This window comes from Chlorocebus sabaeus, chromosome 15 (genome assembly GCF_047675955.1).
Source record: "Chlorocebus sabaeus isolate Y175 chromosome 15, mChlSab1.0.hap1, whole genome shotgun sequence".
NCBI lineage: Eukaryota > Metazoa > Chordata > Mammalia > Primates > Cercopithecidae > Chlorocebus > Chlorocebus sabaeus.
The window spans coordinates 90641870-90658481 of record NC_132918.1 but is presented as its reverse complement, the minus strand read 5'-3'; the positions used below and the strand labels follow the sequence as shown (position 1 = coordinate 90658481).

The 16612-nt window shown below is 55.0% G+C and overlaps 1 protein-coding gene across 2 annotated transcripts in view; it reads right to left on the bottom strand.

The window, feature by feature from the left end:
* Positions 1–2717: 2717 nt before the first annotated feature.
* Positions 2718–16612, bottom strand: part of BDH1 (3-hydroxybutyrate dehydrogenase 1) — a 64055-nt gene continuing 50160 nt past the window's right edge. For both annotated transcript variants that reach the window (XM_073023766.1, XM_073023765.1), the window contains exons 5-7: positions 13510–13651; positions 5980–6132; positions 2718–3624 (exon numbers count right to left, since the gene is read on the bottom strand). In XM_073023766.1, coding sequence (XP_072879867.1) covers positions 3155–3624; positions 5980–6132; positions 13510–13651 — 765 coding nt within the window. In that variant the 3' untranslated portion in view covers positions 2718–3154. The remainder of the gene's footprint in view (positions 3625–5979; positions 6133–13509; positions 13652–16612) is intronic.

The window sequence follows — 16612 nt, the reverse complement described above, 5'->3', positions numbered from 1 at the left end:
TTTGTTCTGCCCTGGATTTACTGTGATACTGAGTGAATCACTTCCCCTCTTTGGGCCTCAGTTATGTCATCTATAAAATGGGAATATGCACCTCTGTTTTGTCCTCCTATCTTTTTTTTCCTTTTCTTTTCTTTTTTTTTTTTTTTTTTTTTTTGAGACAGTCTCACTCTGTCACCCAGGCTGGAGTACAGTGGCATGATCTTGGCTCACTGCAACCTCCACCTCCGGGTTCAGTCGATTCTCCTGCCTCAGCCTCCTGAGTAGCCAGGATTACAGGCGCCCACCACCACACCTGGCTAATTTTTGTACTTTTAGTAGACACAGGATTTCACCATGTTGGCCAGGCTGGTCTTGAACTCCTGCCCTCAGGCAATCCACTCGCCTCGGCCTCCCAAAGTGCTGGGATTACAGGGTGACAGGCGTGAGCCACCGCGCCCGGCCACCCACTCTGGTAAAGATGAAAACTAGGTCCTGCGCCCCAGCAGGTTCTAAGCTGCCAGAAAGCGAATGGTAAATATGAGGTCTGAGTTAGCACTGCAGTTATTTGGAGGGATAGTAGTCTGGGCTTTTCAATCTCTGGAAATGATTAAAAACCAGAACAGCCTATATAGGCTGGCTCAGCAGTTCTGGCTTACTCAGAAGATTCCAATAGACGCATATGCATATGCAGCTTCTCTGACGTTCGGGTCTGTTGATCTGGACCCAGAGTATGTGGCCCCCCTTCCTCTAGTTCCCAGGCAGGGATGCACACGTGCAACTCCAAGGCTCCATCTGTTTTCCTTCAATCAACTTCAGCACGAAAACAAATTCGCCCAACATGTGAAAATGCAATTCTGAAAGGGTCCTGCTAGAACAAGGTCCACGGTACAAAAGCATCCTATTGTTACGTAAAGGCAATGGCCACCAAGCATCCCCCTCCGGGCTCTGGATCCCCGCCTGCCTCCCCTCCCTCCTCCTAGGGGAGCTGGGACAGGGGACCCCTGTCTGAAGACAGCGGGGACAAAGGCCTAAGAGGCAAGCTGAATTTGCCCATTGTGTGAGTGCCTGAACCCCACAGCCCACTCCAGCTGCCCGGGTTCTTCTGCCTTCTCCTGGCACCAGACTCCAGGTTCGGGCCAGGCAGCTGCTGGAAGAGCGAGAACACTGTTTCTAAAGGGGTGCTGCTTGCTTCTTTGTTCCCAGTTTCCGAGGTGAGAATCCCGAACGCCGTGAGAAACCTCAGGCTCGGGGGGCCGCTCGGGAGTCTGGGGCGTTGGAGGCCGGCGCCGGCTGCGGAGGACGCGGGCGCCCTCTACCGGCAGGCCCAGCCCGCCCAGGGGAGAGGCGGAAATGTCAGTCACGGTCTGACTTGTAAGGCTGGCGCTTGGGACCCTGCCCTAGCCCTAAAGCCACCTAGAGGACAGCGGTGTTTGGTTTTGGTCCAAACATACAGGCCCTGGGCAGTTGCAGGGATGGCAGCTTTCACACTCAAACCCCAGAAGTGATCATGCAGACTCTGCCTAAAGTGGCATCACTTCTTAATTGAAAATAAGGCCAAGGCGGGAATGAAGGCAAGGCTGAAGCCCTGCAGACCAGGGTGTGTGTGTGTGTGTGTGTGTGTGTGTGTGTGTGTGTGTGTGTGTACGCGCGCATATGTGTAAGCACCATGTGAGGCAAGCAGGGACCCTGCAGACCAGGGTGTGTGTGTGTGTGTGTGTGTACGCGCGCATATGTGTAAGCACCATGTGAGGCAAGCAGGGACCCTGCAGACCAGGGTGTGTGTGTGTGTGTGTGTGTGTGTGTGTACGTGCGCATATGTGTAAGCACCATGTGAGGCAAGCAGGGACCCTGCAGACCAGGGTGTGTGTGTGTGTGTGTGTGTGTGTATGTGTAAGCACCATGTGAGGCAAGCAGGGACCCCAAATCCACTGCTAGGGGAGAAGATGCCACAGTGCCCCGCCATGGCACCACTGCTCCTGCCAAGCCTGCCCCATCGACACTGGCCCCAGCCAAGGCAAAACCAAGCAGACCCAAACCAGTAACAACCTATCCTGTCAGCCAGAGAGCACCTCCACACAAGTCTATCCTGAGTCCTAAAAGAGGATGTTAAAAGCTCAAGTAAAAATCTCCAGGGCCAGATGTGGTGGCTCACACCTGTAATCCCAGCACTTCGGGAGGCCAAGGCAGGCGGATTACTTGAAGTCAGGAGTTCGACACCAGCCTACCCAACATGGTGAAACCCCGTTTCTACTAAAAATATAAAAATTAGCCAGGTGTGGTGGTGGGTGCCTATAACCACAGCTACTCGGGAGGCTGAGGCAGGAGAACTGCTTGAACTAGGGAGGCGGAGGCTGCAGTGAGCCGAGATGGTGCCATTGCACTCCAGCCTGGGAGACTAAGCAAGAGTCTGAAAAAAAAAAATAATAATAATAACAAATAAAAAATCTCCAGAAACATTCCCACCCCCTCCATACAGCCAGCTCTGAGTCACTGGCTGCTGGCTGGCCAGTCACACAGCACCATGGACATGCAGAGGTACCAGTGGGCACTTGGTATGTGTGGCTCAGATGAGGACACAGAGTTAGTCAGAAGATTCTTGGGCAAATGTATCCAAAACAGTCCTGGAATGCAAAATGTGAAGTGTTTCCACAGCAGTGGCAGGAACACATGACTGGCACTATTTATAAGCGATAAAAGGGTTATTTCATGCATCCTCTTTAAGCTGCAAATGCTTCATGTACAAAAGAAAAAAATCTGTCCTTTTTATTCATGAGACTGGCTTAAGGATCAAATGAGATAATTTTTTAAAGTGATAATTTGGCTTGAAGATATAAAGGAGTTTTGATTCCATTCTATAATAAATCTGTTTTTAATATAAAGATCTTTTCTCAAAAGCTCTGTATGAAATGATCTCCAGAGAGACAGATTCACCATGTTTGCCCTGAGATTGAGAGGCCCTGCCTGCCACTCCACACCCTGCTTGTGAAGGCCTAAGTCACTCACTGTGCAAACAAGTCAGGTTGGGTTATTCCCTTTGGTTAATGTTAAAACCAGTCATGGGTCTTCCCGGAGTGGTGGATAATCCACACGTGGATAATCAAGAGTTGACTATATGGGTTCCTCCCTCCCCTCCCCTTCCACCAGGGATCCCTGACAGAGGCCACAGAGAGACTCTTCAGCGGATGTAGATCATGTCGGAGATGGCTCCAGGCAAGTGGGTAATGATCTGCATTCGCAGCCACCAGTAGTAGTCCATGGGGTGGTAGCGGGTGTAGGGGGTGGTGGCGGTCAGGGCGTGTGTGACAGCATCGATGACAGGGGACGTGTCTGTGGAGCCACTGCTGCAGTAGGTCTCCATCTTGGCGATCTTTTCATCAAAGTACTTCTTGCCGTAGTCCTTGCGCACGACCTCAGGTAGCTCGTCCCACATCTTCTTGGCGATGGCCCGAATGCTCTCGGGGCTGTAGAGGCTGGTGGCAGCGATGAAGTTGCCGGGCTCCACCACACTGACCTTCACGCCCAGGGAGCGCATCTCATAGCGCAGGCAGTCCGAGAAAGCCTCTACCCCGAACTTGGTGATGCAGTACGGGGAGCGGGCCGGGTTGGCCATGCGGCCCAGCATGCTGCTGATATTGACCACGCGGCCTACAGAGGGAGACAGAGATACCTGCTAAGGCGGCACTGCCCTACGACACACAGGGCAGAAGTCAGGCGTGTCTCCAGAGGCTTGGCTGGAACCACTTCTGACCCACCCAGGAGCCTTCTCATTCAGGAGGCAAGGCCAGCTCAGACCCACGCATCAGCATCGGCACCCCTGATCTTCCCTGGGAACCTGGCTGTGCCAGGCAGGACCAGGGAGGACAAGTGAGTGAGAAGCAGGAGGGCCCAGTGTGATGGGCAACACATAACTGACTCAAAAACCAGATCAAGCCCGATGCGGTGATAATTTGGGTTGAAAACACAAGGGGAGAAGTGGGAAGCGAGACAGCTGTCTGTGTGGATCTGAGCTTTCACTATAGACAAGGTCTGGTGCTGGTTAGGGAGAAATACAGCCTAAAAGCTTCCCCTTCCTCTTATGGAGCTTAAAATCCAGCTCCAGTAGTACGATGTGCAGATAAGTAACACACTAAGGCCAAGTGTCTATCCACTGATCGCAACACTGGCGATAGGGGTTGGAGCGCAGAGGAGGAAGTACCTGGGGCTGCAGCTGGGAGGGAGCCCTCAGATGGCCCTGAAAGAGGACAGGGCCTGTGCTGTTAGAATCAACTCCCAACTCCATTCCACCCAGGTAGGGTGGAGCCTGGGTGGAGCCCAGGACAGCCTGGAAAACAGAGCAGCAGGCAGGGGCAGGGGCAGGGTTTCTGAACCTGACTTCAGGGCTAGGACATGAGGAGACAGTCCTGGGCATTGGGAGAGTGTGGTGACCCCCCTACTCCTCTTCCTCCAAAGGCCCTCAGCCACAGGCCCAACCTGGGGACATCAGGGGCCTCCTGCAGCTCCTCTTGGCCCTGGGAACAGAGGGGTTGGAAGTGGATTGCATTTGGCCCAGTCGGGGAAGCCCAGGCGGATCTGGGACCAGTTTTCCCTATAGGTGTGTACCTGGGAAGGAACTCAGCCCATCCAGGTGTGTACCGGGAGGGAATGCGGCCCATCCAGGTGTGTACCCGGGAGGGAACGCGGCCCATCCAGGTGTGTACCGGGAAGGAACTCGGCCCATCCAGGTGTGTACCGGGAAGGAACTCGGCCCATCCAGGTGTGTACCCGGGAAGGAACTCGGCCCATCCAGGTGTGTACCGGGAAGGAACGCGGCCCATCCAGGTGTGTACCCGGGAAGGAACGCGGCCCATCCAGGTGTGTACCGGGAAGGAACGCGGCCCATCCAGGTGTGTACCGGGAAGGAACGCGGCCCATCCAGGTGTGTACCCGGGAAGGAACGCGGCCCATCCAGGTGTGTACCCGGGAAGGAACGCGGCCCATCCAGGTGTGTACCCGGGAAGGAACGCGGCCCATCCAGGTGTGTACCCGGGAAGGAACGCGGCCCATCCAGGTGTGTACCCGGGAAGGAACGCGGCCCATCCAGGTGTGTACCGGGAAGGAACGCGGCCCATCCAGGTGTGTACCGGGAAGGAACGCGGCCCATCCAGGTGTGTACCCGGGAAGGAACGCGGCCCATCCAGGTGTGTACCCGGGAAGGAACGCGGTCCATCCAGGTGTGTACCCGGGAAGGAACGCGGTCCATCCAGGTGTGTACCCGGGAAGGAACGCGGTCCATCCAGGTGTGTACCGGGAAGGAACGCGGCCCATCCTGGGTGGAGGCACCTTTCAGAAAACTCTTTGAAGTCACTGAAGGGTTGGGGCTTTCATCTAAAATCCTACAGCTGCCCTCCATGTTCATGCCGGCTGTTGCTAGGACTTCACCGTAGATGTATGGATCTTACCCTTTTTGCCACAGTTGTTTGCTATGTCAGGGAAAACATCCAAGTCAATGACTTCTGAAGAGGTTTGCTCACATTTGGCCACCCACATGGTTTGGGTGTTTTCTTGGTTTTCCAAATTTCTAATCTTGATTATTACTATTGTTTCCTAATAGCACAATAATCTCATTTTTTAAACTACAGTATAAATAACCATAGAATGAATATGCCAAATTTTACTTAACCACACCCGATTGACACAAAGATGTATACACACAGCTTTGTGCAAAGGGTGATTCTCTCTATAGATTAGGTTCCCAGAGTGGGTGGCTGCTAAAATCTTGAAGCTTTTGCTGCATAGACCACTGACCTCTTACCTGCTCTACTTCCTGAGAGCCACACACCTCTCTCCCCCTACCTGGCCACAGCCCCTCTGCTCACCTTCACCCAGGCCCAGCACAGGCCCTGGGGCCACCCTTGCTGTGTTGTGGACGTTGGAGCTGCTGGGACAGGTATGTCCATTCCGAGCAAACATGAACATGTGGGGCCGATTCAGGGGCAGGAGGGAGCTCCCTTTCCCACTCACCTTTGGCCCTTCGGATGAGGGGGAGAAAGGATTTCGTTGTCCGCACTGTGCCCCAAAGGTTCACTTCTGCCACCTCCTTGTAGGTCTCCATGCTGGTGAACTCCACCTCCCCGAACGTGGAGATGCCGGCGTTGTTAACGAGGCCCCACATCCCTGGACAGGGGAGGGATAGGTGTGCGGTGACCACAGGGGCTCGGCCCCAGGCATTGCCCATCGGCCTGCAGGCCAGCCTCCTTTCCACTCCTTTCCTGTGACTTCCCAGCCTCTTGCCCAGTGCTCTCCAGAAACTTTCTAGAGTCACTCAGGAATGACAGGAGGTAAAGAGGCCTAAAGTACTAACTGCCACCCTCCCTTACGTCTAGAATGTCCAGTGCTCATGTCACATCTGCCTGGCTCGATTCTCTGGGCCCACCATGACCCAGCCTGCCGTGTCCCCCAGCCTTGAATCTCACCTCACTTCAAATTGCCACTGCCACTCCACTCCACCCCATCCTATCCCCACAGCCTGAGTTTCACACCCCGTTCCTGTTTACTCATCTCTGCCTCTGAGCTTTCGCTCACATCTTCTCTTCTCTTGCCAGAAGCCAGGGAAATCACCGGGGAGGCGGGCACGAGCAGGCAGCTGTGTTTTGCAGGGACCTCTCTGAGTTGTTTTTTGGGGTGCAAAGGCTGGATGGGTCAGAGCCTCAGGACAGAGCTGGGCCCTGCCTCTTTGTTGTGGAAACCCTCAGGGTTCAGTCTCCCGTGGCCAAAGCCCCGTGCTCCTTCCCAAGGCGCAGCCTCAGAGCAGAGCTCCTGTCCTGGGACCATCCCTGCTTGTGGGAACTCGGTGCTGCTTCATTTTCCAAGTTAATCATGGAAATGAGTTTGTGTAAATGACAGAGTAATTGGTCTCTGGCTGCTTTCCTCCTGTGTTACCCAAATTAAAGCTTCATTCACTGCCCTCTGGTGCCTTCTCCTTCAATTACGGAGAATTAAGGGCATTTATTAGGGAAAGGAAATTGCTGGTTAACACGGTGTCCATGAAGAGCTCACACTCCCACTCTCCACCAAAGCCTGTGGGTGTCTCCCTGCTCTAGGTCTCACCTGTAACCTCACTCAGATGCTAATGACAGGATCAGCGTCGTCCACAACGACCCCAGAGCTCCCACTGTCTCCCTGCAGACGTGCCCTGAGTCTTCACCCTCTTCTCTTCCCAGGAGGAGCAGAGGCCACTCCCCACCTCTCATGGTTGACACTTCCACATCGTCTTCAAGACCACAGACACCGATCCTTCCCTCTCTTTCACGCAACTTCAGCTTTTCCATTGCCCATGACTCCAGCCCTTCAGTTCGATACACACAAATGTGTGTTAGATTAATGTCTACAAATGCCACATTTCCATATCCCAAAGATCCTTCTGTAACTGTGCTACCTGATCTCCCTCCCTCCACGCCAGGCTTCCAAGAACACACTCTATCCTGTAATACAAAGATTAGCCGGGCATGGTGGCGGGCGCCTGTAATCCCAGCTACTCTGGAGGCTGAGGCAGGAGAATCGCTTGAACCAGGGAGACAGAGGTTGCAATGAGCCAGGATCATGCCATGGCACTCCAGCCTGGGTGACAGAGCAAGACTCCATCACACACACACACACACACACACACACACACACACACACACACTATCCTCTCCATCTCCCTTCCATACCACACTGGGTCCCAGCCCTCAGCTGTCCTCACTCTGTACTCTCCACAGTCTCCAGGGTGGTACGCCAAGACCTCACCCCCAGTCTTCACTCTCCTCAGGCTCGCTACGATATGAGTCCTGCCAGGACTCCTCGAGGCTCACTTCCCCCTCGGCATTAGTGATCCCAGGCATCTCCTGCCTCCGCCCTGACACCTTTCTTTCACCTGCCCCCAGATACAAGTGGCTCCCAATGTCCTGGCCTAATCCTGTTCCTCTCAAAGTTGACTCAACTCTTAGGTGTCCTCATCTTCTTCATGTTTGTGAATTTTCCAGCTGTTTCATGTTTGATTCATAAGGGACAATATCCCATGACTTAAAATGCAGACAGCCCTTTTTCTACCTAAAAATAAAACAATGACATTTGACACTACTATCCAAAAAAGTTTAATGAAACATGACCCGTGAAGGCACACAGTCCCTGAATTATAGCTTTGATGAGTGTTGAGAGGTGGTGGACCTAGGTGCCACCTGGAGTCCTCAGCCAGTGTTCTGAATAAACTCATGGAGGCATTCCCGCTGGTTGGGCGACAGCAATTTTCCTGCAACAACCCCAAGATGGCCTCCACACCAGTGGCCTCCCAGTTCTCCTCAGGAGTCACAGCTCTCTCCTCGTCCCATCTCCTGTCTCACTTCCACCTGAATGTCCCACAGGTCCCTGACTCACCCTAACCACCACCCTCACATCAAGTTTCCAAGCTGCCCAAGCCTGCTCCTCCTCTTTGTTAATGATTTTACTTTCGTCTGAGTCTTCCAGCTCCTCCACCCCTCCCCCATCGAATGAGTCATCAGGTACTGCTAATATTACAGATCAAGATCAACATGACAGCTGGCAGGCCCCTAATTAAGCCCTTTACATTCATTAACTTCCCTGATCCTCACAACCAGCCTGTAAAATAGATCCTAAATTGTCTCATATCCGGTCGAGGCAAGTGAAGCTCAGAGCGGTTAAGCACTTTGGTCAGTGTCACCCAGCTAACAGGTGGGTAGGGTGGGATTTGGACCCAGATCTGTCTGAGGACAAAGCCCCAACGCCCCAGGCTGTTGCTGGTTTCCTCTGCTGGGTCGGTTATTCCTTCCTGTTTCCACTGGCATTCGCTTGGGTCCTCTATCCTGGGCTGCTGAAGAAGCCTCCTCCTGGGTCTCCTTGTCTCACTAACTCCTCCACCTCCATCTTCACCCCACCCCTCAGGCCGACCCCACCATCAGTCACTTTCTGCTCTATGGTCTCCAACCCCCCCTCAGGCCGACCCCCCCATCAGTCACTTCCTGCTCTATGGTCTCCATTCCCCCTCAGGCCGACCCCCTCATCAGTCACTTCCTGCTCTATGGTCTCTATCCCCCCTCAGGCTGACCCCCGCCATCAGTGACTTCCTGCTCTATGGTCTCCATTCCCCCTCAGGCTGACTCCCTCACCAGTCACTTCCTGCTCTATGGTCTCCATCCCCCCTCAGGCTGACTCCCCCCATCAGTCACTTCCTGCTCTATGATCTCTATCCCCCCTCAGGCCGTCCCCACCATCAGTCACTTCCTGCTCTATGGTCTCCATCCCCCCTCAGGCTGACTCCCCCCATCAGTCACTTCCTGCTCTATGATCTCTATCCCCCCTCAGGCCAGCCCCACCATCAGTCACTTCCTGCTCTATGGTCTCCATTCCCCTCTCAGGCTGACCTCCACCCATCAGTCACTTCCTGCTCTATGATCTCCATACCCCCTCAGGCAGACCCCCCCCCCCATCAGTCACTTCCTGCTCTATGGTCTCCATCCCCCCTCAGGCCGACCCCCCCATCAGTCACTTCCTGCTCTATGGTCTCCATCCCCGCTCAGGCCAACCCCCCCATCAGTCACTTCCTGCTCTATGGTCTCCATCCCCCCTCAGACTGACCCCCCCATCCCCCCCTCAGCCTGACACCCCCCCCATCAGTCACTCCCTCCTCTATGGTCTCCATCCCCCCTCAGGCCGACCCCCCCATCAGTCACTTCCTGCTCTATGGTCTCCATCCCCCCCTCAGGCCAACCCCCCCATCAGTCACTTCCTGCTCTATGGTCTCCATCCCCCCTCAGACTGACCCCCCCCATCCCCCCCTCAGCCTGACACCCCCCATCAGTCACTTCCTCCTCTATGGTCTCCATCCCCCCTCAGGCCGACCCCCCCATCAGTCACTTCCTGCTCTATGGTCTCCATCCCCCCTCAGGCCGACCCCCCCCATCAGTCACTTCCTGCTCTATGGTCTCCATCCCCCCTCAGGCCGACCCCCCCATCAGTCACTTCCTGCTCTGTGGTCTCTATCCCGCAGCATGGTAGGCCAGGCCTTTCCCAGGCTACTCCCTTACTCCCCTGCGTGTGTTTTGCTGCCCCGTCAGCCTGACAGCAACTTGTGTTGAAATTCTTCCCATGCTCTTATAGTGGTCTGATCCAGGCATGAGCGCTGGACAGCTCTCAGATCACTCTCCCACTTCACAGATAAGCAAGCTGAGGCCCACACAGGGGGCAGGTGCAAGCCCAAGGTCACATTTCTAATAAGTGAAGCCCAGGTCAGGTATGGTGGCTCACGCCTGTAATCCCAGCATTTTGGGAGGCCAAGGCAGGTGGATCACCTGAGGTCAGGAGTTTGAGACCAGCCTGGCCAACCTCGTGAAACCCCTTCTCTACTAAAAAAAAAAAAAAAAAGTAGCTGGGCGTGGTGACAGGCGCCTGTAATCCCAGCTCCTTGGGAGGCTGAGGCAGGAGAATCGCTTGAACCTAGGATGCAGAAGTTGCAGTGAGCCGAGATCGTGCCACTGCACTCCAGCCTGGGCGGGGGAGCAAGTCTCTGTCTCAAAAAAATAAACTAATTAATTAACTAAATAAATGTTGACTGACTGATAAGTGATGTGCCAAGATCAGGCCGTGCCCACAGCCTGCTCTTAGGCCCACTGGCTCGGTGTCCCCTGGGGTGGGGACAGGGAGGGCTGGTCCCAGGCTCCAGATGTCCCATCCCTCAGCGTCCTGCGCGGGTGGGGACCGGGGGCAGATGGCTCTGCGGCTCTCACCAGACAATCTTCTTCATCTCGCCCCCCACCGTGCCTGGCTCCCTGGGCTTTAGCAGCAACTGTTCCACAGAGCCAGGCTGCAGGGCATCAAACTCGCCATTCAAATGTGCCCCCTCGGCGGGGCAAGGGGGAGAGGGCCCTTCTGACAGGTCCTGCGTGGGGTGTGGGTCGGTGGCGGCCGCAGCGGGTGGGAACGCTCCGGGAGGGCGCCACCTGGAGTTCACAGCCGGCATTGCCTGAGGGGGGATTGCAGAGGTAAGGCCAGGAAACAGCCGAGTTCAGAGGGGAAGCAGGGAGAGGGAGGAGAGGGAGAGGGAGGAGAGGGAGACGGGGAAGAAAGAGAGAGCGGGAGATGGGGGACACACCGCCGCATATCTGACAGATGTGCTGTTTTTTCAGACCTAAACGTCTTCAAATCATTTTCCAAAAAAAATGCAGTATTGGTTAAGGAAGTTCATGGTGAGTGGTTTACTCACCCTCCGGAATGCACCGCGCGGAAAAAGCAGCAGGGGAAGGTTTGTGCATCAGGCTGGGGCTGGGGTTTGAGCTCAGATCCCCGGGCAGGGGGTGAACGCCTCCCCTCTGTGTGGGCCGGGCCCGCCCTGCCTTGCAGGTTAGGCTACCTGGCCAGTCCAGTACACAGAGCGGAAGTGGTTCTGCCCCAGAGGCAGGGGGCAGGGGGCAGGGGACAAGGACCGCCAGCCTGAGCAGCCCCGCCTGGTGCGTTCTCTGCTCGGGTCTCCGGTGATGATGCCTTTCCCTGGGCATTTTAAATCACCACAAAACCCACACTATAATCAAATGGCTTTATGACGCTGATGCAGCTGTTTTCCTGCCCAGTAGTTTATGGAGGCAATATAGCAGCTGCCCAGGGAAGGTGGGAGGGAGAATTTACCGCCAGGGAGGGGTGAAGCAGGCTGCAGGTTCTGAGCTGGTAATCATCCCAGCGGGACCCATCCTGCCTTTTCTTAATGGGACAGGAGCGCTGGCTCTGCCTGTTAATTCTTAAACAGATGTTCTGTGACAACACAGAACAGAGGGGCCTGTGAATGGCCTGTTGGGAGGATGGGAGGGACAGTGGGCTGATGAGGCAGCACATCACTGACAGGCAGAGCAGCAGCGTCACCGATAGCCACACACGCAGCCTCTGAGGCAGCTGCTCTGAGAGACAGCACATCCGTCTGGCTGATACAGGCTCAGCAGAGCTCCCAGCATGGGATCTGGTCACTCCTGCCCTTTCCTCCTCCTTCCTCAGCTCCTGAGAGCTGCCCCACCCCATTCTGAGGGAAAGCAGAGGCCTGAATGAGGCACCCCTTTTCTGCCTGGGCTGCCAGGGAGCTCAAAGGTAAATGTCATAGATTCGCTTCTCCAGATGCTGCTAGGCGGCCGGCTCCAGGGAGATCCATCCCCCATTGCTGTATTCTACCTGAATGGCACTCCCGAGGTTGGAGGCAGAGCTCCTCCCACCGAGGCCCTCCACTGGCTGAACTGGAAGGATATTTTAGTCCTTATGCCACTAGAACATTCTGTAGCTTTTTACCCTGTTGGCTACTGGTACTGCCCCCTCCCCCAAACTCTCTGTTGTTTAGCTTCTGGAGCACTGTATCCAACCTCTCTGACAGCTGTCTCTCCGCGTCCTCTAATCCCCAAACACTCACATTCCCGGGGGTCCCTCTGTGCATCTCCCCGACTCCCAGTGTCACCTCCTGCCGTGGGCACCGGCTCTTCCAGCCTGGACATTCCCCTGAGGGTGGGCGCTTCGGTATCTCCCCATCTCCCAACCTGCTCCTGCAGTGCGGGGCACCAGCTGTCCAGGACAGAGACTTCACGTCTCACCTCGTCCCCACATCCAAGTCACCAAGTCCGGCCAGCTTCGCCTTCTCAATACTCCTCACACCTGACCCTTCCTGTTTCCCATCACCTACCACCCTAGCTCTGGACCCTGGAACCCACGCTTAACTCCCCCTTTCAATCCAGCTGCACATTGCCACTGCCGTCCTCAGAGGGAGCCTCACAAGTCTCACGATGACCAGGTCATTCCCTCAGGACAACTCCTTCAGTGGCTCCCCAGTGCCGTCGGGAGACCGGCCAAGCCCCCTCGCCTGGGATCCAAGACCTCCCTCCCCACCCTCCTTTGCCGCCACCCCCCTCCAGGTGACCTGACCCATGGCTCATATTGAGGTGCTGGGCTAATACCACTGCCTGACAAACAGCCCCTGCTACCCTCCCCGTGCGGCTCCCAGCTGTGGTTCCTGCTCTCCCCTCCTCTTGGAATGACCATCTCTGCTCTCTGCCACAATCTGCCTTAACTGGCCTGTTTCTGCTGCACCCCCACGGCTGGACGAACCCCTCTTTCCTGTGCTGCTCTGCCTCTCTCAATGCATGGCTCCCTGATTTTGAACTTGGTCCCTCAGCTGAACTGTGAGGTCCTGGGGACACACTGTGCCTTGACCAGCTTTGTGTTCCCGGCACCCAACCCAGCTCCTGGGCCAGAGAGGGCATCACTGGGCATTGGCTGAGCTGACCTGAATCAGTGCGTAGCCACCCAGCACTCCATGAACTCTGAAATCACCTCCTGCCTGTATTTTTCCATTGCCCTATTGCACGGGTGTGTTTAGTGTCATCCCCTTCCTCCTACCGTGCAGGAGGAAGATTCTAAACAATAAGGAAAGGAGTGTGGTGGCAGGATGCCAGCCAATGGAAGGTGGTGTTTAGCAAGCGCCCCTTGGAATGGCCGCATACACAACCCCTGCCGCCCGAAGGGGTGCCCGACCTTTCTCAGGGTCCTTCAGGCTCGAGCGGACGATCTCCACCACTTTCTCCACCTCTTCACTGCTGCAGACGTTGAGCTGGACGGTTCTCAGTCGGTCACTGTTTAGGCTGTCCAGCTCCTTGACCCCATCATGGCCTTTGTCCTGGGGAGGAGAGAAGAGCTGTTTCTACCTCCTTCCTTCCCACCCTGAGGCAGACCCTGAGGACCCCTGCCAAGGCAGGAGCTGGCCTCAAGTCCCGGCCAAAGCCTCAGGCATGTTGGCAACTGCCCACGGGATTCTCTGGAGGCCTGACCAGGCCTGACCCACCAGCGTGCGGTTCTTTTTAATCTGAGCACTGATGACCTATCAAGCACCGAGCTATAGACACAGACACACCATGAACAGGATGGAGAACCGGTCCCCAGGGCCTCACAGCAGGATTCTTTCTCCAAGCAGGGGCTGCAAACTTATGTGGGGCAGGTGGGGGCCCTGGCGAGTACAGGACATTTCAGGAATTACCCATGTGGGGATGCAAGCCCAGGGTTGCCAGATGCTTACATTTTTAGGCTAGTAATTGGGAAATCTCTTAATTCTTTTAAGTGTTGGCAACTTACACACATTAAAAACAAAAACAAAAACAAAACAAAACACTGTGTGGGCCAAAGCATGTCCACAGGCCACATAGGACCAGCAGGCTGCCAGTTTGCCACCTCTGTTCTAAGCCAAGGGCCCATCAACTCGAAACTGGTAAGAGGCCAGAGCCAGCCTCTAATCCCAGCTCAGTCACTGAGCAGGCTCTGTGCACTCAGGGGTGTCCCCTAACAGGTGTCCATTTTTTCTGGCTGTAAAACAGGAATATCATCACCTGTCCTGACCTGCTCAGACTAATGGAGTAAGGAAATGGATTTGTAAGAAGCCTGTTAGAGTCTAAAGCACCACACAAATTCAGGTACTGCTAAACACGAGAAAAGCGTCACTCGCTCGGCAAACATTTCTTGGGCCTCTATCGTGCTCCGGCACCGTGCTAGGAACTGGAGGTCAAGATTGATAACTCAGCCCCTGTTCCCAGAGTCATGTTCTAGGGAAGGAGACAGGTGAAGAGTACATAAGCAACACGGTGACTGTGTGCTGTATGGAAACTTGCGGGATGTGGGAGGGACACAGGAGGGATGGGCAGGGGAGAACTTCCAAAGGCGGTGACAGCTGAGGACATTCGCAAGAGGGGGCCGATGGGGATGGGGCACTGCGGGAAGAGATGAGAGGACACCACCATAAGCCATCGGTTGCAGGCAGTGCAGACACATAAGGAAGTGGTGGACACAGGGCTGGAGGGGTGAGGGGGGCAGGGGTCTGCCTGTGGGCATTGCCGAGCTGCCGGGGGCTTTCATCTAAGCAGACGGCATTTCCTGAGTGTCCACTGTCCTGAGCACGGTGCTAAGTACGAGGCAGGCTGTATTGTCCTATTTCATCCTATTCGATGAAACACGGTTTCTTTCACAATAGGCATGAGCTACACTCGATGTGAAAATTAAACAGAGTTGGTCATCAGTGACTTAATTGGCAGTGATTTTCCTGAGTGGTGCATGGCATAGTGATGCCTCTTATAAGAGGACTGGACTAGCTGCCAAGAATAAAGGGGTAGAGAAATGCCCACTCTCCAGCCAAGGGCTTGCCCATGGCACACACAGCTGCTACCGAAGCAAACATCCCAGGCGCAGGCAAGGGTGGAAAGCCCAGGACGGTCAGCGCATGTCAGGGGTGCAAAGTTCTCTACTGGGTAGGCTGAGCCTTCTGAATGCTTTCAACCAGAAGAACCCCAACCCCAGGACAGGAGAAATCACATCATGCAATTTCAGAGGGCAGAGGAGGAAATGGTGAAGGGACTGCCCAGTGGGGCCGGAGGTGCTGGACATAGTCACCCCGGAGAGAAGACTTGAGTGGAACATGACAGAGGGAGCCAACTTGTTCCATGCAGCCACGGAGAACAGAGCCAGGACCAAGAAGTCAAGTTCAGCTCAAAATGAGGTATGATCTTCAGTCTGGAGATGGCATGGGCTGCCTGGAGGTGTTTAGGCAATGAGTGTGGGTGGGGGGTTGTTTGGAGGTCGGAGGGATGTTTGGGGGTTGGGGGCATGCTTGCGGATGGGGTGTGGGAAATGTGGTACAGAGACAATCCAGGCATTGGACAGGAGGTCGGGCTGATCTCCCCTAACACCCCTTCCTTTCCTCGACTGTCATCTGCACAGCCTGGTTTTCCATCAAAAGGAAGCCTCCCCAGTGGCCCTTCGAAAAAGCAATGTGACACCCATGGCGTCTCTGCAGGGGCCTGGCACCAGGGAGGCCTTTGGACAGAGCAGCCAGGCTGGAGGCCCGGTGGGTCTAAAGTTTGGCTCTGAAATCCCCTAGATGTGCTGAGTTTCCCAAACAAGACACAGGCATGAGACGCACAGGACAGATGGGCCTGGAGCTCATGCTGTCATTCCCACAGAGGACTCCACCGAGAAAGAACTAATGCCATCTTCAAGTGTAGGGTGCCACGATGTGGTGCCTGCAGACCCCTCTCTTCCACAGGTGGCACACAGGTGCCAGGAAAACATGCGTCTTGCTTTAATACAGTCTTCCATCTGGTGGCTCTTCAAATGTCCCTTGGAGTGGAGCTCACGTGGTCTGAACCTCGGAAAGGGGGATTCTAGCTGAAATGCACAAGAGGCGTCTAAATGTCCTTCCTCTTGGGACTTGGTTAACCCTGTTGCTATCATTCAGTTCTTCTCAGACCCCTATACAAGACCTCTCCAGTGACCCAGACAGCATCATAAGGTCCCTGCAGTCCTCAGGGGAACCCCCCCTCTACTCCAAGTCAGGTTGCCCATGTAAACTCTTAATTTGGCGGTTTGACAGTGAAGAGTCTTCTTTCAGAGGAAACTAGGGGATTACTCTCACTGCCCATGGCTTCAGGCTTAGCGTTCAGGCTCCGCAGGAGAGCAACGCCACCCTCCTGTCTTCACCTGACAGGCCCCCAGGAACCCTCATTTGCCTTTGGGCAGCCTCTACACCCTGCTCCTGACAACCACGCCAACAGGGAGAGAAACTACCAGTGTGTCCCCAGTTATTCAGGGAAACCTT